At 43.1% G+C, this 17,458-nt stretch overlaps 1 protein-coding gene and 1 long non-coding RNA gene across 2 annotated transcripts in view; both read right to left on the bottom strand.

The window, feature by feature from the left end:
• The window catches only part of LOC122355059 (protein ADP-ribosylarginine hydrolase-like), a 67,339-nt gene that overhangs the window by 44,044 nt on the left and 5,837 nt on the right, over positions 1–17,458 (bottom strand). The window contains 1 exon segment of the mRNA XM_043253015.1: positions 6,293–6,401. Coding sequence (XP_043108950.1) covers positions 6,293–6,401 — 109 coding nt within the window.
• LOC122355060 lies at positions 11,759–17,451 on the bottom strand. The gene is made up of 3 exons (XR_006252162.1): positions 17,273–17,451; positions 15,314–15,423; positions 11,759–12,327 (listed from the first exon to the last, which is right to left on the bottom strand). It is a non-coding gene; the product is annotated as an uncharacterized LOC122355060 (long non-coding RNA).

Genomic DNA, 17,458 nt, shown 5'->3' with positions numbered 1-17,458 from the left:
AGATGGCTCCATCCATCGATCGTTGATCTGACTCACCCTAGCACGCCAACAATGCGAAAAACCTCAGAAGTCACTAACCTACTAGAAAAGTTATTTCAGACAATATTATAAGTTAACCAAGATTAACATTTATTTTGCCAGGCAAGAACAGTTTCCAAATTGGTATAATTGATAAACATTTGCACAACTGATCAGCAGTACAAAAAAATAACACAAAACAAAATAAAACAAACTTAAAAGGTCAGAATACCTGGTCTTTAAAAGTACATAGTGTAGTGTATGAGTACACACACCACACTACTGGGCCGATCTGGCTACTGAATCGTGCCTTGTTGTGTTTTGTCACTTTCCTTGTATACTCAGACCATACAAAGAGATACCAAATGTAGTTATAAAAACCTTTTGGTGTTTAGGTTCCCGTGCTCCAGTGTCACACCTGGCTGGAACACGTTCAGAGACCCAAAAGGAGGACACATCTCCTTCCCAACAGAACACAGTTTTACCAAGTTCTAATCTTTTCCATAATATAAGTGATTACTGTGAAATTGAGACCAATTTACCAATCCAATGACTTTTCAAATGAGACCAAACATGAAAGTGAAGAACAATAGGTTCATAAGACACATGACATATAATGTCTTATTCTTAATGAACTTTAAACCAAGTCTTTTGGGCAGAAGGAGGGGAAGCAGGAAGAGCAGAGGTGAAGAGGGCGTCATAAACACAACAGGGGATGGGGTGGGGTGTTTACTCTCTTTTTGAAGTCCTTTTGTTCCTTTGGATATCCCTTCTCAGATCAGTCTTATTGCATTTACGGATTTTGATTCACTTCCTTACAAGCTGATGAGATGAGAGGCATACAAATCCATTTGCAAACTTGTTAAAAGACATGGTCAAAAACAAGGGCATTACTATGGACTGAATAGGCTAATAATTAAACTTTGAATCATAGGTGGAAATTGGATTATCATGCATGGGTACAACAATTAAATACTCTTTTGGATGGATCACCATCTCCCCTCTCAGGACTTGGACACTGAAAATCCCTGATGAGACATTTTGACCTTAACAGAACTGCCTTTACTACCAAAAATGGACAGAAACAGCCTTTTTCATGCATTGAAATGCTCAGGGAGGTTCAGCAGCATCAGCCGCCACCTCTAGAGACATCATAGTGGCCGCCAACATCTCTAGTTTCAGTAGTGGTGAATGGAGCCCAAATACACCATAAAGCAATTCCCATTGTGGGAAGCACTACAGACAGGGGGAATCATTTCAGGAACAGAAGAGTTTGCTGGTTCAGAAATAAAAGCTGCATGTGGTAACACCAGTGGTGGATCTCTAAAGCTGAATACCAGACTGGGATAATGGAAAACTGACCTTAAAGATTCAGGTGCAACGCACAAGGCAGTGTCTAAACTCTGGACGATCATATGTAAATGAAAAAAAACATTAAACACTTATTTTTAGTTTAAACCCACACAGGATATAAATAGGACAATTAATCAATATGTTATAAAAATACATAGCGAATAACTTAAGTATATTATTGCCACCTATTGTAGTGGAAGTCAAATTAAACTTTAGATATGGGAAGGGTCAGAACATTTGAAGGGGAAAAAAACTTCAACTTCAAATTCAACTTCAGAGTGAATTCGAGCAGAAGCACATTCATTGAGCGAAATACTGTGTCAAACGGCTCAACAACAAGAGTGAGGCTCGCTATAAAGAGGTGCTGGTCATAAAATTAAAAAGTTGATTTATTTCACTAATTCCATTCAAAAAATGAAACTTGTATATTATATTATATTAATTTATTACACACAGACTGATTTATTTCAAATGTGTATTTCTTTTCATTTTGATGATTATAACTAACTAATGAAAATCCCCAAACCTCCTTAGCATTAGCGCCGGGTGGAATGTAAACTCCAATAGTGTAGATAGTGAATTCCCGAGGTAAATAAAATAACAGGAGCAGAGTACATCTTCACTTAGGTACACCTGTTGTATATGGTAACACCGGTTGTATATAGCTTGCTTTACGGGCGGTTAAGGTCACGGCGCCAATATCCACCTTAATGGCCCAAGATGCGTAAAGATTTGTTTCTTGGATGCTCCCATTTCCCAAGCTGGGCTATTAGGAGACACCGTTAAGGACTTCGCTAAGCAGTACTCTGCAGTAATTCAGCAATTCAGCATATCCTCCCCTGGCGTGATCCTCCAGCTGCCACGCTCCGCCACGGGTTTCGTCTTGGCCTGCTCGTCACTGAGGTCACCCCCACTTTGGGGTCCATGGTTTCTCACACTCTCCCACAGCACCCACCATTGCCAGTGGCCAAGGGAAAACAGTTAGGGGATGCTACTCTTGCCCATGTTCCTCTAACCAGCTCTGCAAGGCATAGGGACAGTCTGCTGAAGTGCAGGCCGAACGCACTGCCTTTTCGGACTGTTCATCATTGCACACCCCTCGTGCCACTCAGTGGCGCTGAGGTGCCACTCATGAGAAGCTTGGATGTATGGATGGCACTGCTTAAACCTTTGTGTTGGCTTATCTGGACGATTCAGCTTGGCTATGCGATTAAATTCGCCTGGCGACCTTCCAGGTACAGTGGCATTCTCCAGACTTTAGGCATCTCAGAATGCTCCTGTCTTGCTTCCAAAGCTGCAGTCACGCTGCTCGGTTTCCTTCATATGAGACCACTGGATACACTCCCGAGTCTCAAGATAAGCATGCATGTCATCACACTTTCAGCCCATGGACAGACCTTGCATTTCTATAAGCCGGAGTGCCCTTAGAACAAGTGTCACGGGATATGGTCGTAACCACAGATGCCTCCATGAAAGGATGGGGTGCTTCATGCAACAGGACCTTGTCTGCTTTGACACATCAGCTGCCTAGAGCTACTGGCAGTGCATTAGCCTGGTTCTGTCAACACTGCACTGGCTCTCTATCAAACATCCGTTGTAATGATGATGCAGAAGACGGAGTAGAATCTATTTGTGGAAGTTTATTAGAGGGCAAGACAATAGACATCAATGATAAGACAATTAAAGGGTCAGTACCAGGTAGACAGTCCAGACAGCAAACAGGTTCAGGGTATTAGACAGTAAGCAGTTTTGCTAACAGGTTGTCAATGCAATCCAGCAAACAAGACAGATAATCAGAATCTGAGAGACATGATTTAGGTATGCAGGCAGTGGTCATACACATGAAAACAATTACAGTAATCAGGAGAAATGCTTGGTAAGGCAGTCTGACTGGCAATATTAGACATGTGGAAAGATTCTGGTTATAAAACCCTTCAGAGAAGAAGCAGAGGAGCCTGTGAACTGCTAGTACTCAGACGAGGGCTCCCTCTGCTGGTTTGGCATTACAGAATACCCCCCTCTGGAGCTCTATGTGGTTGTGCCTGTGTGGTCGTCCTCATGGTCATGGAGTAGGTTGATCGGGTCTGACTCTTTGGAACAAGAATATCCCAGGTGGCTACCCAGGATCTCTCCTCAGGTCCGTATCCATCCCAGTCCACAAGATATTGAAGCTGACCCCTCTTTGTCTAGAGTCCAGTAGTTCCTTTACTTGGTAGGCTGGGGCCCCATCAATGTCCAGTGGTGGGGGCAGTTCTGGAGCCTTATGGCCGGGGTCAGCATCCGAGTGGACCGGTTTCAGGAGGGACACATGGAAGGACGTAGAGACAAGATAGTTAGGTAGTCAGGTACTTTTTATAACTTTGGTGACATCCAGAATTCCCCTCTTAGTCTGCTAGTGGGGGTGTGTGCTGGTCCACACAGCCGACTGACTCCATTTCACTCTGCAAGGAGATGGCAGACATTCTTCATACATAATTCAGCTTCAGCTATAAATGTACCTTGCATAAATCTACCTTGCCTACGTACCAATGAGTACACTGGTGCAGTTTCCAAAATAAATGAACAAAAAAAGGTTTGCTTAAAGAAGATTCAAGATTCAAGATTTAATTTTTTTTAAGATAAGCTGCCTCGTTGTTAGATATGAGGCCCAGTACAACTGTATCGTCTGCAAACTTGATGATGGAGGTGGAGCTGTGAGAGGAGACACAGTCATGTGTATAAAGAGAGTACAGTAGGGGGCTTAGGACACATCCCTGTGGAGCACCTGTACTCAGGGTGATGATGTTGGAGATAGTCTGTCCGGCCTTCACAACCTGGGGTTTGTCCGAGAGAAAGTTCAGAACCCAGTCACAGAGGAATTCAGACCAAGGTTCCTGAGTTTGGATGCCAGTCTCTGACGGTTAATGGTGTTGAAGGCTGAGCTCTAGTCTATAAACAACAGCCTGATGTAGTTTCCAGGTTTATCAACATGGGTGAGAGTGAAGTGCAGAATGTGAGATACAACGTCCTCTGTGGATCTGTTGGGACGGTATGCAAACTGTAGTTGTCCGGGATGTAAGAGCAGATGTTGTTTTTAATGAGCCTCTTGAAGACCTTCATGACTATCGATGTAAGTGCAACAGGTTGGTAGTCATTCAGGCAAGACGGCTTCAGTACAGGAACTATGACTTTTTTGAAGAACGCTGGGACAACAGATTGAGTGAGTGACTCGCTGAAAATGGAGGTAAGTAAGCCAGCCAGCTGATCAGTGCAGCACCTTAAAACACGACCGGGGATGCCGTCTGGCACTTTCACTTCCACTTTCAATGACACTTTCATTTCATTAGCCGATAGGCTAGTGCATGTACGCTCTCTCTTAAAGCGTGTATAAAAGGTATTCAGATCCTTCGCAAGTGAAGAGTCGGCTCTCACCAAATTAGAGGTCTTGCATCCGAAAGTGCTGATCATCCTTAATCTATTCCACATGCGTCGGGAGTCGTTCAGTTGGGAGTGAGACTCCACTCGTTCTCTGTACCGGTGTTTTGTGGCTCTCATCATGTGTCAGAGAGTGTAACAAGCTGCTTTATAATCACTCATGTCTCCCGACACGAGCCCAGCATTATAAACAGCTGTACGCGCGTTCACCGCTGCTCGGATGGTACTATCCACCCATGGCTTCTGGTTGGAGAAAGTCTTTATTGTGATGGTGTGTGTAACTTCATCAACTAGTGTACTGATGAAGCTAATGGCTACTTCCGCAAACTCGCTGACATCAGCGGAACATGTCCCAGTCCACGTCATCCAGCGCATCTTGTAACGCGGCTTCTGATTGGTTGGACCACAGTTTCACTACCCTGCTTTCAGGGGCTTGTTGTATGAGCCTTTGTTTATATTTCGGGATGAAGAAAATGGCAGCATGGTTCGATTTACCAAAATCACCTCCTCTCTCAGGGGTATGGCACCCTCTGGCAACCTTCACGTATGGCTTCTGAACGGGACTCGGCATACTTGAGTGCTCCACCACCAATGATGGTGGACACTATCACTCAGGCAAGGGACCCTCTACGAGGCAGGCCTACACACTGAAGTAGGGTCTGTTCGCTGATTGGTGTTCCTTTCACAGAGAGGACCCTGAAGATGTTCAACTGGAGTAGTGCTTTCTTCCTGCAGGAGAAGTTGGAGCATAGGTTGTCACCCTCAATTTTGAAAGTGTATATTGCTGCTATCGCAGCAGATCACAATGAAGTGGACAGCTCATCTTTCAGAAAACACAGTCTCATCGTGAAGTTCCTGAGGAGTGCCAGGAGATTAAATCCCCCTAGATCACCCATATTGCCCTCCAGGGATCTGTCTGTTGTCCTGGCTGGCCTTCGGAGGGATTCCTTTGAGCCGCTTGAGTCAGTTAAGCTTAAGTTCCTGTCTCCAGGCAGCACTCCTGACCGCATTCAATTCCATCAAGAGGGTCGGGGGCCTCCAAGCTTTTTCGATCAGTGAGGAGTGCCTTGTATTGAGGGCCGGCCTACTCTCACTATTTCCCCCTCACATAAAAATAAATGAACTAAAGGTTAAATGAAATAAATGAATTAAAGGTTTGCTTAAAGAATATCATATTATTCAAACATATTAATATTATGACTTAACATAATATTAATATGTTTGGAGATTTAAAAATGTTGAATGTTAGCATAACCAGCTTCATGGTACAGTTGCACAAATCCTGTCTAAAACGCAACGTAATGAAAACACAGCAATATGCTGTATACATATGTCAACATGATAAAAAATGTACCAGGATTGTATTGAACCTGTGTTTTAGTGCCAAAATGCGATGAAATGTGCAGCAATGACATAAAAATAGATCTTTGATCTTAATACCATGCACATTATTATTACTCACAAATTGATTTAACAGTAAGAATTATTGTATTGTTGCATGGCTGACCTGGTGGATGGCAGGGCCAGATTGGTTGTATTCCCACAGTTGATTCCTGTAACCCAGAGCATCTCCTACACCGCTGAGCAGCATTCCTGCAGTGTAATGATCCACAGTACTGCAAGAACCAAATATAAACAATACAAATAACAATACAAATAATATCATATTTGCATTAAAAATGACATAACTTAGCAAATGACACACAATGTCATGTCAGTCTTATGCAAACCCCTTCAAGTAAAGTGTAACTATACACTATTATGGTGACATCTTGCCTATAAAATGTCTGATAAATCCACAAATATGAGCACGATGCTGCCTTGTTTAGCATTACCAGAGAAGCCACTTTTCTCTTAAAGCAGCGTCTTTGCCACCAAGTGCCACCTTGAATTTACTTTTGTAAGTCCTAAACCTCCAAGAGACCTGGATTGGAGGTTCTTAATGGAATTTAGGTAGAATACACTAATTGCAAGGAGTGAAAAATCTGTTAATGGCAGGTTATAATAGACCTGAAATGCTTTAAAATGTCACCACACTGCTAGGTAGTAGGGTGGTTCCAGAACGGAAGAACGGAATCCAGAGGCCCTGGTCAAAGGTTAATGCGCGTTCGGGTCTTTTCCTTGCGTCTCTTTGAAAATCACTGATATTTATTAATCTTTTGCGTTTCCAATTGTAGTACTGACCTTATACATAATTTTATCTGACTCCAATCTTTCGTGATTTTAGTTATATTTATTTAAATGTAACTGCTGATCCCTCTAGTTGTGATTAAATTTGTATCATTAATTAACTATGACACTTCCTAGTTTCGACTTATCGTTTGTTAGGAGTCTGGGTCGCTTAGAGACCTTGTTTGGCCAGAACAGACTCACGACTCATCTGGGCTAGTCCAGGTCTTAGTCAGAGGCTACCCCGTAGATTGCTTACCTTAATGCAGCCATTTCCTCAATAGACTCAAAAAGAGTAATTGCTTATGCGTTCCCTAAGTAATAGCATGCTAAGCCAGTTTGGTGGCCAGAAGTCAAGATATCAAAAACGTGACCCCGGCTCCATCCATTTATCATTGATCTGACTCACCCTAGCACACCAACAATGCGGTAAACCTCAGAAGTTACTAACCTACTAGAAAAGTTATTTCAGACAATATTATAAGTTAACCAAGATTAATATTTATTTTGCCAGGCAAGAACAGTTTCCAAATTGGTATAATTCATAAACATTTGCACAACTGATCAGCAGTACAAAAATAACACAAAACAAAATAAAACAAACTTAAAAAGTAATTATACCTGGTCTTTAGAAAAGTACATAGTATGTATGGTGTATGAGGACACACACCACACTACAGGCCAATCTGGCTACAGAATTGCGCCTTGTTGTGTTTTGTCACTTTCCTTATATACTCAGTCCAAACAAAGAGATCCCAAATTTAGTTGTAAAAACCTTTTGATGTTTAAAAGCAACAGGGAGGGATGTTGTTGTTTACTCTCTTTTTGAAGTCCTTTTGTTCCTTTGGATATACCTTCTCAGATTAGTCTTATTGCATTTACAGGTTTTTGATTAAGCTCCTGACAACTGCTTGTGAATGAAGTGTACTGAGGATTACATTTATGGGGTTTAAAAAGTTAGGGTGGGGCCGCAATCATTTGTAAAGGCAGCCTCACACAGAAGAGTAAAGGTAAGATGACTGGGTGTTTCGCAAAAGAGCAGTTTCTGAAAGACTGGGGCATATGGTGTACGCAGCCGCTGTCACGTTGCTCTGATTGCTACACATGAGACCACTGCAATACTGGCTTCACTCCTAGTCCTGAGATAGGCAGGAGCCATGGGACACTCTGTGTGAACAGCACATTTAGCCCATGGTCAGACTTTGCCTGGTGCACCTAGAACAAGTGTCCAGGCATGTACAGGAAGGCAGCCTCAGGGCTCTGGATGGGGCCTTCTGCTGCAACTCCACCAGCTTCACCAGGCTCCATCGTCCCTTTGGCTCCGCATTGGTCTATCGTCGACCATTTTTCGTTTCGGGATGCTTCTCCTCCGGCTTCACCTCCTCCCTCCATCCCTCCAGCTATGTCAGGCTCCTTCATCCCCCCGGCTCCACCTTGGTCCTCTGTCGCTCCAGCTCAGATTATCCAATTTATTTATTGAATTATAATTTTTATTAACTTTATTTTTTTCTTTTTATTTAGCCATACAAAGTGCATTTTAATGAATAAAATTTGAAACTGCTGCCAAGCAGCAGCAGCACTTGTAAATGAGATTGCTAGTTGCACTTTTTCGATAATAGTTTTTTATGATACACCTTAGTTGTTAATTTATTGTTTATTATTTACTGCCAGTGTTTCATGATCCTTCAGAAATCATATGCTGATTTGCTGCTCAAGAAATATTTCTGATTTTTATCAATGTGTAAAACAGTTGCACAATACTTTTTGTGATATGTACTTTGTCTTTTGATATATAAAAAAATCTTATGACGCACCACTAAGTATGATATTAAAAAATATAAAAAGGATAATTAATTAGTAATTAAACATTGCATCATCAGAGTTGATATTTTGGCTTTGTATATGATTTGACATTGGCACTTAATTTCTGAAAATCATAAACAAATAGAGTTCATAAGAGGTCTGGCATGGTCAAAGCAGGCAGATGTCAAAAACACAGCAAACAGGAATGTCAGAGGCAAGGCAACAACAAAATCCAAAAACAAGCAGGGTCGGGTCAAGCAACAAACAATCAAAAAACAAAGACAGATAGGGTCAAAACCAGAGAATATCGACAGGAAAAAACAAGGCAAGAACAAACAAGGTTTATACACTAACTACAATGCTACCTGTAGGTGAATGGCTTGCTTCACGATTTATAGTCCCTAAACAGGAAGTAGCAGCAGAGGAAGCAATCACAGATCATCCAGAGGTAAGGTCTCCCTCTGCTGACTTAGCGTAACATAGCCCCCTCCTAGGAGCCTATCAGGCGAGTTGGACGCCCACCAGGGAGAATCTGGCGAATAGCCCTAAGAAGGAATGAGACACAAAAGACAGGCAGAGCAGACAGAACTGAAACCCTCCAGTGCGGACTGGACTGACCAGGGCCGCATATGTGAGACTAGGGCGTGAAAGATGCAGAGACAGACAACATAGACCGGGTATTCGTGGGCCCAAGACCGAGACTTGAATGAATATTCACAGACGCCCTCCGTAGCTGTGGCTTTGTGGGACAAGAGTTTACATGCAGCCTCCTTAGCTGTGACTTGACTAAACGAAGGTTCACTGGTGGCCTTCATAGCCATGACTGGGCAGAGCAGCATTTCATAAACGGCATCCCTAGCCATGACTTGGCCAGACGAAAGTTCATAGGCAGCCTCCATAGTCTTGACTGGGCAGAATGAGGGCTCACAGGCAGCCTCCATAGCTGTGACTGAACTGGATGATGATTCACAGGCGGCCCTTATAGCCGGGAAGGAACAGGGTGAGAGTGCATAGGCGGCTTCCATAGCCATAGCAGGGTTGGTCAATGAGTCACAGACGGCCTTCACAGCCATAGCTGTGCAAGGCGAGGATTCCTCAATCTCTCTAGCAATATTTGAGCCGAGAGAAGGTTCATCTGCAATCTCAAAGACCTTGACCGGATTCGCTGTGGGCCCATACTCTGTGACCGTGGCTGAGACTGGGCAGGCAGAGGGCTTTGTTGTGACTGATACTCACTGACACCTCTGGAGCAGACTGGCAGACGGGAGATATCTCAGAGGCGGACTCAGGGTCAGAAAAGGTGTCAGGCATAGACATGTGGACAAGAAAGTCCTTTGGAGCAAGCTTGTGGACTTGAGTGGGTAGTGGAGTGGATTTGCTGACTGGTGGAGAGGTTGAGCAGTGTGTGGCCCAGACGTACAGTGGATGAAGCACAGTGAACAGTCTCAGGAATGACATGTGCTGAATCTTGGTATCGGGGATACCGGCTGCCCTCACTGATATCACTGGTGGGTCCGCCAGACTGGATATCAGCCTCAAGCGCCCTTGGAATGCCCTGTTGTCCTCAAATGCAGCATCCACAATGCCTGGAAATACTGGAGAGGCATCATGGTGGCTGAGAACTGGGGCTGGATATTACGCAATGGAAGAAGGCTCCGGTAGACGGCCATCTTGTGCAGTGGCTCAGGGCAGGCGACCATCTTGTGCAGTTGCTCAGGGCAGGTGGCCATCTTGTGCATTGGCTCAGGGCAGGCAGCCATCTTGTGCAGTGGATCAGGGAAGGCAGACATCTTGTGCAGTGGTTCATGGAAGGCGGTCATCTTGGCTGAGGGATCAGGTGTGGTGGTCATCTTGTGAACTGGCTCTGCTGGCAAAGCCACCATTACAGGGGCCGATGCGATATCCTCTTCCTCCTCTTCCTACCCAGTGTGAATGCTGACCCCACAGTCATTAAGGCAAACTCCTCAAACTGTGCAAGTGACCCACATGGACCCTCATGAACAAGTTGTGTCTTGAGTGCTTGATTTATTCCCCCACAAAAGAAGTCAATCAATAAATATGTTTTTATTATGAATGAAGGGTCTGAGGCGTGCGGATCCATTCGCAGGCTTTTACTCAACAAATGCATAGTCAAAGCAGGCAGACGTCAAAAACACAGCCATAAAGAATGTCAGAGGCAAGGCAACAACAGAATCCAAAAACAAGCAGGGATTGGGTCAGGCAGCAAACAATTGAAAACCAAAGACAAGCAGGGTCAAAACCAGAGATTATCGACAGGAAAAAACAAGGCAATATCAACAAGGTTTATACTAACTCCAAAATGTTTTTTCAGAATTTTCCAAGGCATACCCGAAAACCTGTCAGAGCACACTGGTTAGGAAACACTGGTCTACACTACAGTTCAAAAGGCTGCAGTGACTAAGACTATGACTTTTTCCTTTTGAGAAGATATTAATAACAAAGGTGCATAAAACTAAATTAGGTATGTCACTGGCAGCTGTTTGAATTTATGTCTAATGCTAAACACTTTTGCATGTTTGTATTCCATGCTTTTTGCAGCTGGGTTTGACTACATTGCAGCCATGTTCAACACACCTATTGATGAAGGTGAGAAGCAGAGAACGGTGGCAAGCAAGGTGTGCTAACAGAGTTTAGCAATTTGGCTTTCAGACGTACAAAGATTTCTTCCCCCGCCATTGTTTCTATACTCTAGTGGAACTAATGACCACAATAAGCCAACAGTGCTTTTTGACATTGTGGTGATAATGTGATTAGGTGCATGTAGGTGATTGATAATAATCATAAATAAGCAGCAAATTATTATATGAGAATGATCATGTAAGACAAAATGCCAAAGTGTGCTTTCTCAGGCACAGAGGACCATTTATCTAGGCTTGGTGTGTTATTCGACCGTAATGCAGGCATGGATTAGATCCTCACGTAAGTCAAAGAGAGTGAGAGAAGGCCAATCACTCAATCTCAAACAGTTTCAGATATTGCTGGGTCTTATAGCAGATGCATCCAATGTGATACCTTTTGGCCTTCTGTACATGAGAACCCTACAGTGGTGGCAAAAGAACAAGGAATATTTCCCAGAGGGATAGACCCATGATCAAGGTCTCTCGATCTGTGGAGGAAAAATTGGTTCTTGAATCAGGGCCTTGTGCTGGGAGCTTCTTGTTAACGTCTCTCACTAATCTCTTACATCAACCACCAAGGGGGTCTGCGCTCATTGCCATTGTACAAACTGTCACATCAGATCATCCTATGGTCCTAGAACAAGTTCCTCACTGAGAGAACTGTACATTCCTGGCTATCTGAATGTGGGAGTAGACTTACTGTCGAGACAGGGGCCAAGGCAAGGGAATGGAATTTTCTTTGTGGCATGAGAGAATGCACAAGGTCCTATCTGGTTCTCTCTAGCTCCTCCAGGTGGCGCCATTCTGAAATGGTTTCTGTACCCTCAAGCAGGTTACACCCCGAATGTCCCCACTATTGCACCAAGGCCGATCATACTGCATGCCTTCCATCATCCTCCCTTTCAGGATCCAGAGCACCCTTACGGCATCCCTGCAAGCACAGTTCTTTATGACTTGAGGCTGATGCTTTTAAGGATGACATGTTTTTTAAGCTTCCTGGTCTCTGACGTCACCTGCCTATGATGTTGTGCCCTTCCATTGGACAGATTACCCAGCGGATTTAGAGTGTGGTCAAGCAAGGGCATTCACAAAGCGTAGTATGACACAACTCGAGTTCCTGAGAAGGAACCTACTGAAACTAAATCATGACAGTGTTATCATCCAAAACCACAGTTCCTCACCAAAGATAGCACGTTTCAAGAATGATGGGAGAAATTGATGCAGATTTTGTTTAGTCTAGATCTAATGCTCCCCAGTTCCGCCACTTTTGTTTGTGGTCTTGGCACTGATGCTGGGTCCTCCCTACCAGAAAAGCTAAATGAGCTGGATCATGAGCACCATCAACCCCTCCCACCATTTTTTTCCCCTTATTTCTCTCCTTCATCTCCTTTCTTTAATTTGCTTCTCTTTATTTAAAAAAAATTTATATATATATATATATATATATACACACACACACACACACACACACACACACACACACATGTAAAATACTGTAAAATTACAGTAAACTACTGGCAGCTACATTGGCCTGTACAATGCTGTAATTTTACAGTTTACCTACTGTAATCTGCTGCAACAGTGTATTACTGTAAAAAATATTACAGTACCATGCTGTAGAATATATGCTGTTGTCACGTTCGCGCTTTCACGAGACTAAGCACACAAGACTTAAAATGAACTTAAATGGATTTAATCCCAAAGCGGCAAAATAAATATACAAAGGCAGGCAGAACAGGCAGGCAGGACAAAAACCAGGTAGGGACATTGACGATCGGACCAACGGAACTGAAAACACAGGACATAAATACACAGGGTAAATGACTAAATTAACTATACACAGCTGCAGACAATGAAATAATTAACATGGAGGGAAGGCAGGGCACAGAGAGCACATGGCACAAGACAGAAACAATAACAAAAGCCCGGAGAACGTGACATTACCCCCTCCTCCCGGAAGGTGCGTCCTCGCACCTAAAGAGTGACAAAAAACGACTAGGAATTGGGGATACCGGATCTTGGGAGGAGGTTCTGGTGGAGGACGGCCCCCAGGAGGGGGCTGACGGGTCTCTGAACCGAGATGGAGTCCGGGACTCGGAGGCAGGGACGGCGAGGTGAGGGATCCTTCACCCTCGACGGCGATGGAGACCGGCAGACCCGTGGCGAGCTCCAGATGGTGAGCTGAGGATGAGCACAGGGGCTGCTGGGATCCATCGACGTGGTATGACCAGGGTGGGAGGGTGGCACTGGAAAGCGTGGCGCGGGCACTGGAGGGAGCGCGCGGCGTGGCGCGGTGCCCTGGAGGAGCGCATACGGGAAATAGTCTCCAGCAGGTGCGCTCTTGAGGCAGGCATACAGGACGGCTGGGTGGAACCAGCGGGCTTACGGCTGGGCGGAACCAGCGGCTTACGGGACGGCTGGGCGGAACCAGCGGGCTAACGGGATAGCTGAACGGGAACAGGAACTCAGGATACAGGGGAGGTGCCCAGTCTAAGTTCAAGTCCACATCTTCCAGCTTCTCTTGTAGATCCAGCAGCCCCAGGTGGATGATCAGCTCATCCTCAGCCGATGTGCAGTGGGCGGAGCTCCACTCCGCGCTCTCATTGCAGTCGGCTGTCTCCCCCGCGGCAAGCTCTGTTGTCGGCTCACGCACCTGGTCTGTCGCAGTCGGCTCGGGTCCGGTCGCTCTCCTCGGCGATGGTTTTGTGGTCGTCCCAGACTCAGCGACTGCGTCATCGGTGGGCACAGACTTGAGCTCCGCAATGCGGGGAGATGGTGGGCTGGGTTCTGGATCTGGAGTGGGGCTGGTGTCATTGTCCTCCAGCGCAACCGTCATTGACGTCAGGACACCAGCACCCACTTGATGTATGTGGCGATGCTCTCTCGAGGGCCGTCCCCGGACAGCTTCACTCGTGGGGAGTTGTCGAGTCCTCGGTAATAAAGTGAGCAGAGGAAGCTGTCCGGGTAGTGCGAGTCGTTAGCGAGGGCGAGGAAGTCCATCGTATAACCCTCCAGAGAGCGATCCTCCTGCTCCAGCAGGAGGATGAGGAAGTTGGGGTCATCGTAAGGGGAATCCATGACAAACAAAAAAAACTAAAACGGGAAAATACGCCGCTAACTTTTAAGGTCCGATCGTACTGTCACGTTCACGCTTTCGCGAGACTAAGCACGCGAGACTTAAAATGAACTTAAATGGATTTAATCCCAAAACGGCAAAATAAAGATACTAAGACAGGCAGAACAGGCAGGCAGGACAAAACCAGGTGGGGCCATTGACGATCGGACCAACGGAACTGAAAACACAGGACTTAAATACACAGGGTAAATGACTAAATTAACACAGCTGCAGACAATGAAATAATTAACATGGAGGGAAGGCAGGGCACAGAGAGCACATGGCACGAGACAGAAACAATAACAAAAGTCCGGAGAACGTGACAGCTGTACAGTATAATACTGCCAATTATTTGACTGCTGTTTACTGTTATTTTATCACATCCACTGTAATCTCCTTTATTTTTTAAAGTACTTGTCATTTTAATGTTGTAACATTGCTAGTAGCTAATGATTAGAAAAAGAAAGAAAAATTAGAAAAGATTTTTACAAACAAATGGCTCAAACAAAAGATCATCTTTCAGACATTACACTTCTATTAAAATGTTTAAACCAATTATTAACATTCTGCTTCACCAGTGCTTGGTTGAACAGAACATAATAATGTGTCATCACATGAACATCCTATTCCAGAATACAATGCAGTGACATCACAAACATTTTTGTTGAAGGACTCAATAATGTGACTATAATAATGTAATCTATGCTTACTATGCAGATCTATCTGCTGAACTGTAACATTGTTTAATCTGACTAGATAAAGCCCCACCCAAAGGCCATGAGTTTTTGAGGAGAGTGGCCACCTGAGGATTCACAGTAGCTGCTTTTTTCTGCACAAGCTTCCCTGTCTTCTTGGACATTACTTGGTTGGTTCTCTTTTGTTCTCCTTTTAGGGTTCACACCAATGAAGCATCTAGAATGTAAAAACAGAGAAACATAAGATATTAGGTTTTCGTAAATAAAGAATAATTGCACTTTAATCAACGAAACCTATTTTATATTTAAGACTGTTGTCATTATGGCAGCATCTGCACCATCTTTAGTTCAGCTTCAATCTGAGGGGCCTAAGAATCTTAGATTAATGTAGACAACAATTTTGTTACAATTTTATAATTATTCTTATCAATGCCAAACCAGTAAAAATGTCTTTATTTAACTGAACAGATATTTGGAAAATACCTAGATAGATTGCCCACCATTGACTTTCATAATTTTACTTTTTCCTACTATAGTAGTGAATAGTGGAGAACATCTGTCTGGACACTGACATTCTTCCAAATATCCTCCTTTCTGTTCAGTAGAACAAATAAATGTATACAAATTTGGAACTACTTGAACATTAGTAATGACTTTTCAACTATCCACTTGAGTAGATTGGTTTGTAATACTACAGTCTGCAATATTCATAATTAAATACCTTTCACAAAGTTATCCCTATTCAGAACTAATATAATGCCAGACAAAGGGCACAATCTTTGAGAGGAGAAAAAACATACACAGACAAATTCAAATTAAACCCTGTGGCTTGTGATGATACACTGATGTATTTTTTTTAATACCACAATATCTGACTTGGTGAGAACGTCCAGCGCTAAGCGTGTCACACTCTGGCACATAGATATATATATACATAGATTCCTTGTGTATGGGCATAATATGTAAGTTTGTATGTTTTTTTTATGCGTCATGCTCGGGATGTTGTGAGTCAGTCAGACATTGTGGTATATCAGAGGTAAAAAATTATATAAATACTAATTTATTGTACAAAACTATTGTTTCGTGTCTTAGAACATCAAAGTATTATCATGAGCCATAGGGTTTCATTTGGATTTGTCTGTGCATTTTTTTTTTCTCTCAAAGATTGTATCCCATTGACTTGCATTATATAAGACTGACAGACTGCAATGGTTTCAGTTTAAAATCTTTGTATGTGTTCTACAGAAGACACAAAGTCACCTATATCTTGGATGTCCTGGTGTTAAGCAGATAAACATCACATTTTCATTTTTGGTTGAACTTTGGTTTAACATAAACAATCCTAAACAATGCTGATAAGATTGACAAAATGTCCAAAATGTCTCCGAACAAAGTCCAATGTTTGGGCAGCTTCCTCTTGGTACTGCAAATTTAAGACATAATAGGTGGGAAAACATCAATGCTGATCATTCAGCTTAGTGTGACTTTGTCACCAGCAACTGAAAGAGACAGCTAAAAGTTTAATGTCCTGAAACGGTAACAAATCTAGATTGCCCATTTAACAAAAGGCTAAATACAATTTAATTGTCTATTTCTAATGGTTATCATAAAATATGCAACACAGTCGCAATGAAATGCCAAAAAAACAACAAAAAATCCCCAAAACATAAAAACGCTTCTTGTTTTTTAAAGGAACAGTTCACTCAAAAATGAAAATTACCCCATAAGGTACTCACACCAAAGCCATCCTAAGTGTATATGACTTTCTTCTTTCAGACTAACACAGTTAAAGTTTTTAAACATTTAACCTGGCTCTTCCAAGCTTTTTCAATGCTGGTGGATAATGGCCATAAATTTGATATATCGGATATATCTGCAAGTACTGCATCAGAAAACTAACCCATACATGGTTCTTTTTAAAGCAGATTGATGGGTTTTTAATTAAAAAAATCATTATAATATATATTCATCAAATTATACTCCAATCACTGACTTACACTGTGTACACCCCTATTTTTGGGTGAACTATTCCTTTAAACTTTATGCCTTGCATATGTGACACTTACCAAGTATCAGTCGTGGACTGGCAAGAAGGTCGGGTGTCCAGATGCCTTCATCTGCTGTGGTGGAGGATATATGTAAACAATGGTACAAAATTTTATGCAAATAAAGAACGAAAATGTGTGTACAATCATAGCAGGCAGAAAGCAAATAATACTAAACATATAAGATAATACTAAATAAAACTTACA

The sequence above is a fragment of the Puntigrus tetrazona genome, chromosome 12 (assembly GCF_018831695.1).
Source record: "Puntigrus tetrazona isolate hp1 chromosome 12, ASM1883169v1, whole genome shotgun sequence".
Classification (NCBI taxonomy): Eukaryota; Metazoa; Chordata; class Actinopteri; order Cypriniformes; family Cyprinidae; genus Puntigrus; species Puntigrus tetrazona.
The sequence above is the reverse complement of the archived record's forward strand: the minus strand, read 5'-3'. Positions and strand labels throughout refer to the sequence as shown.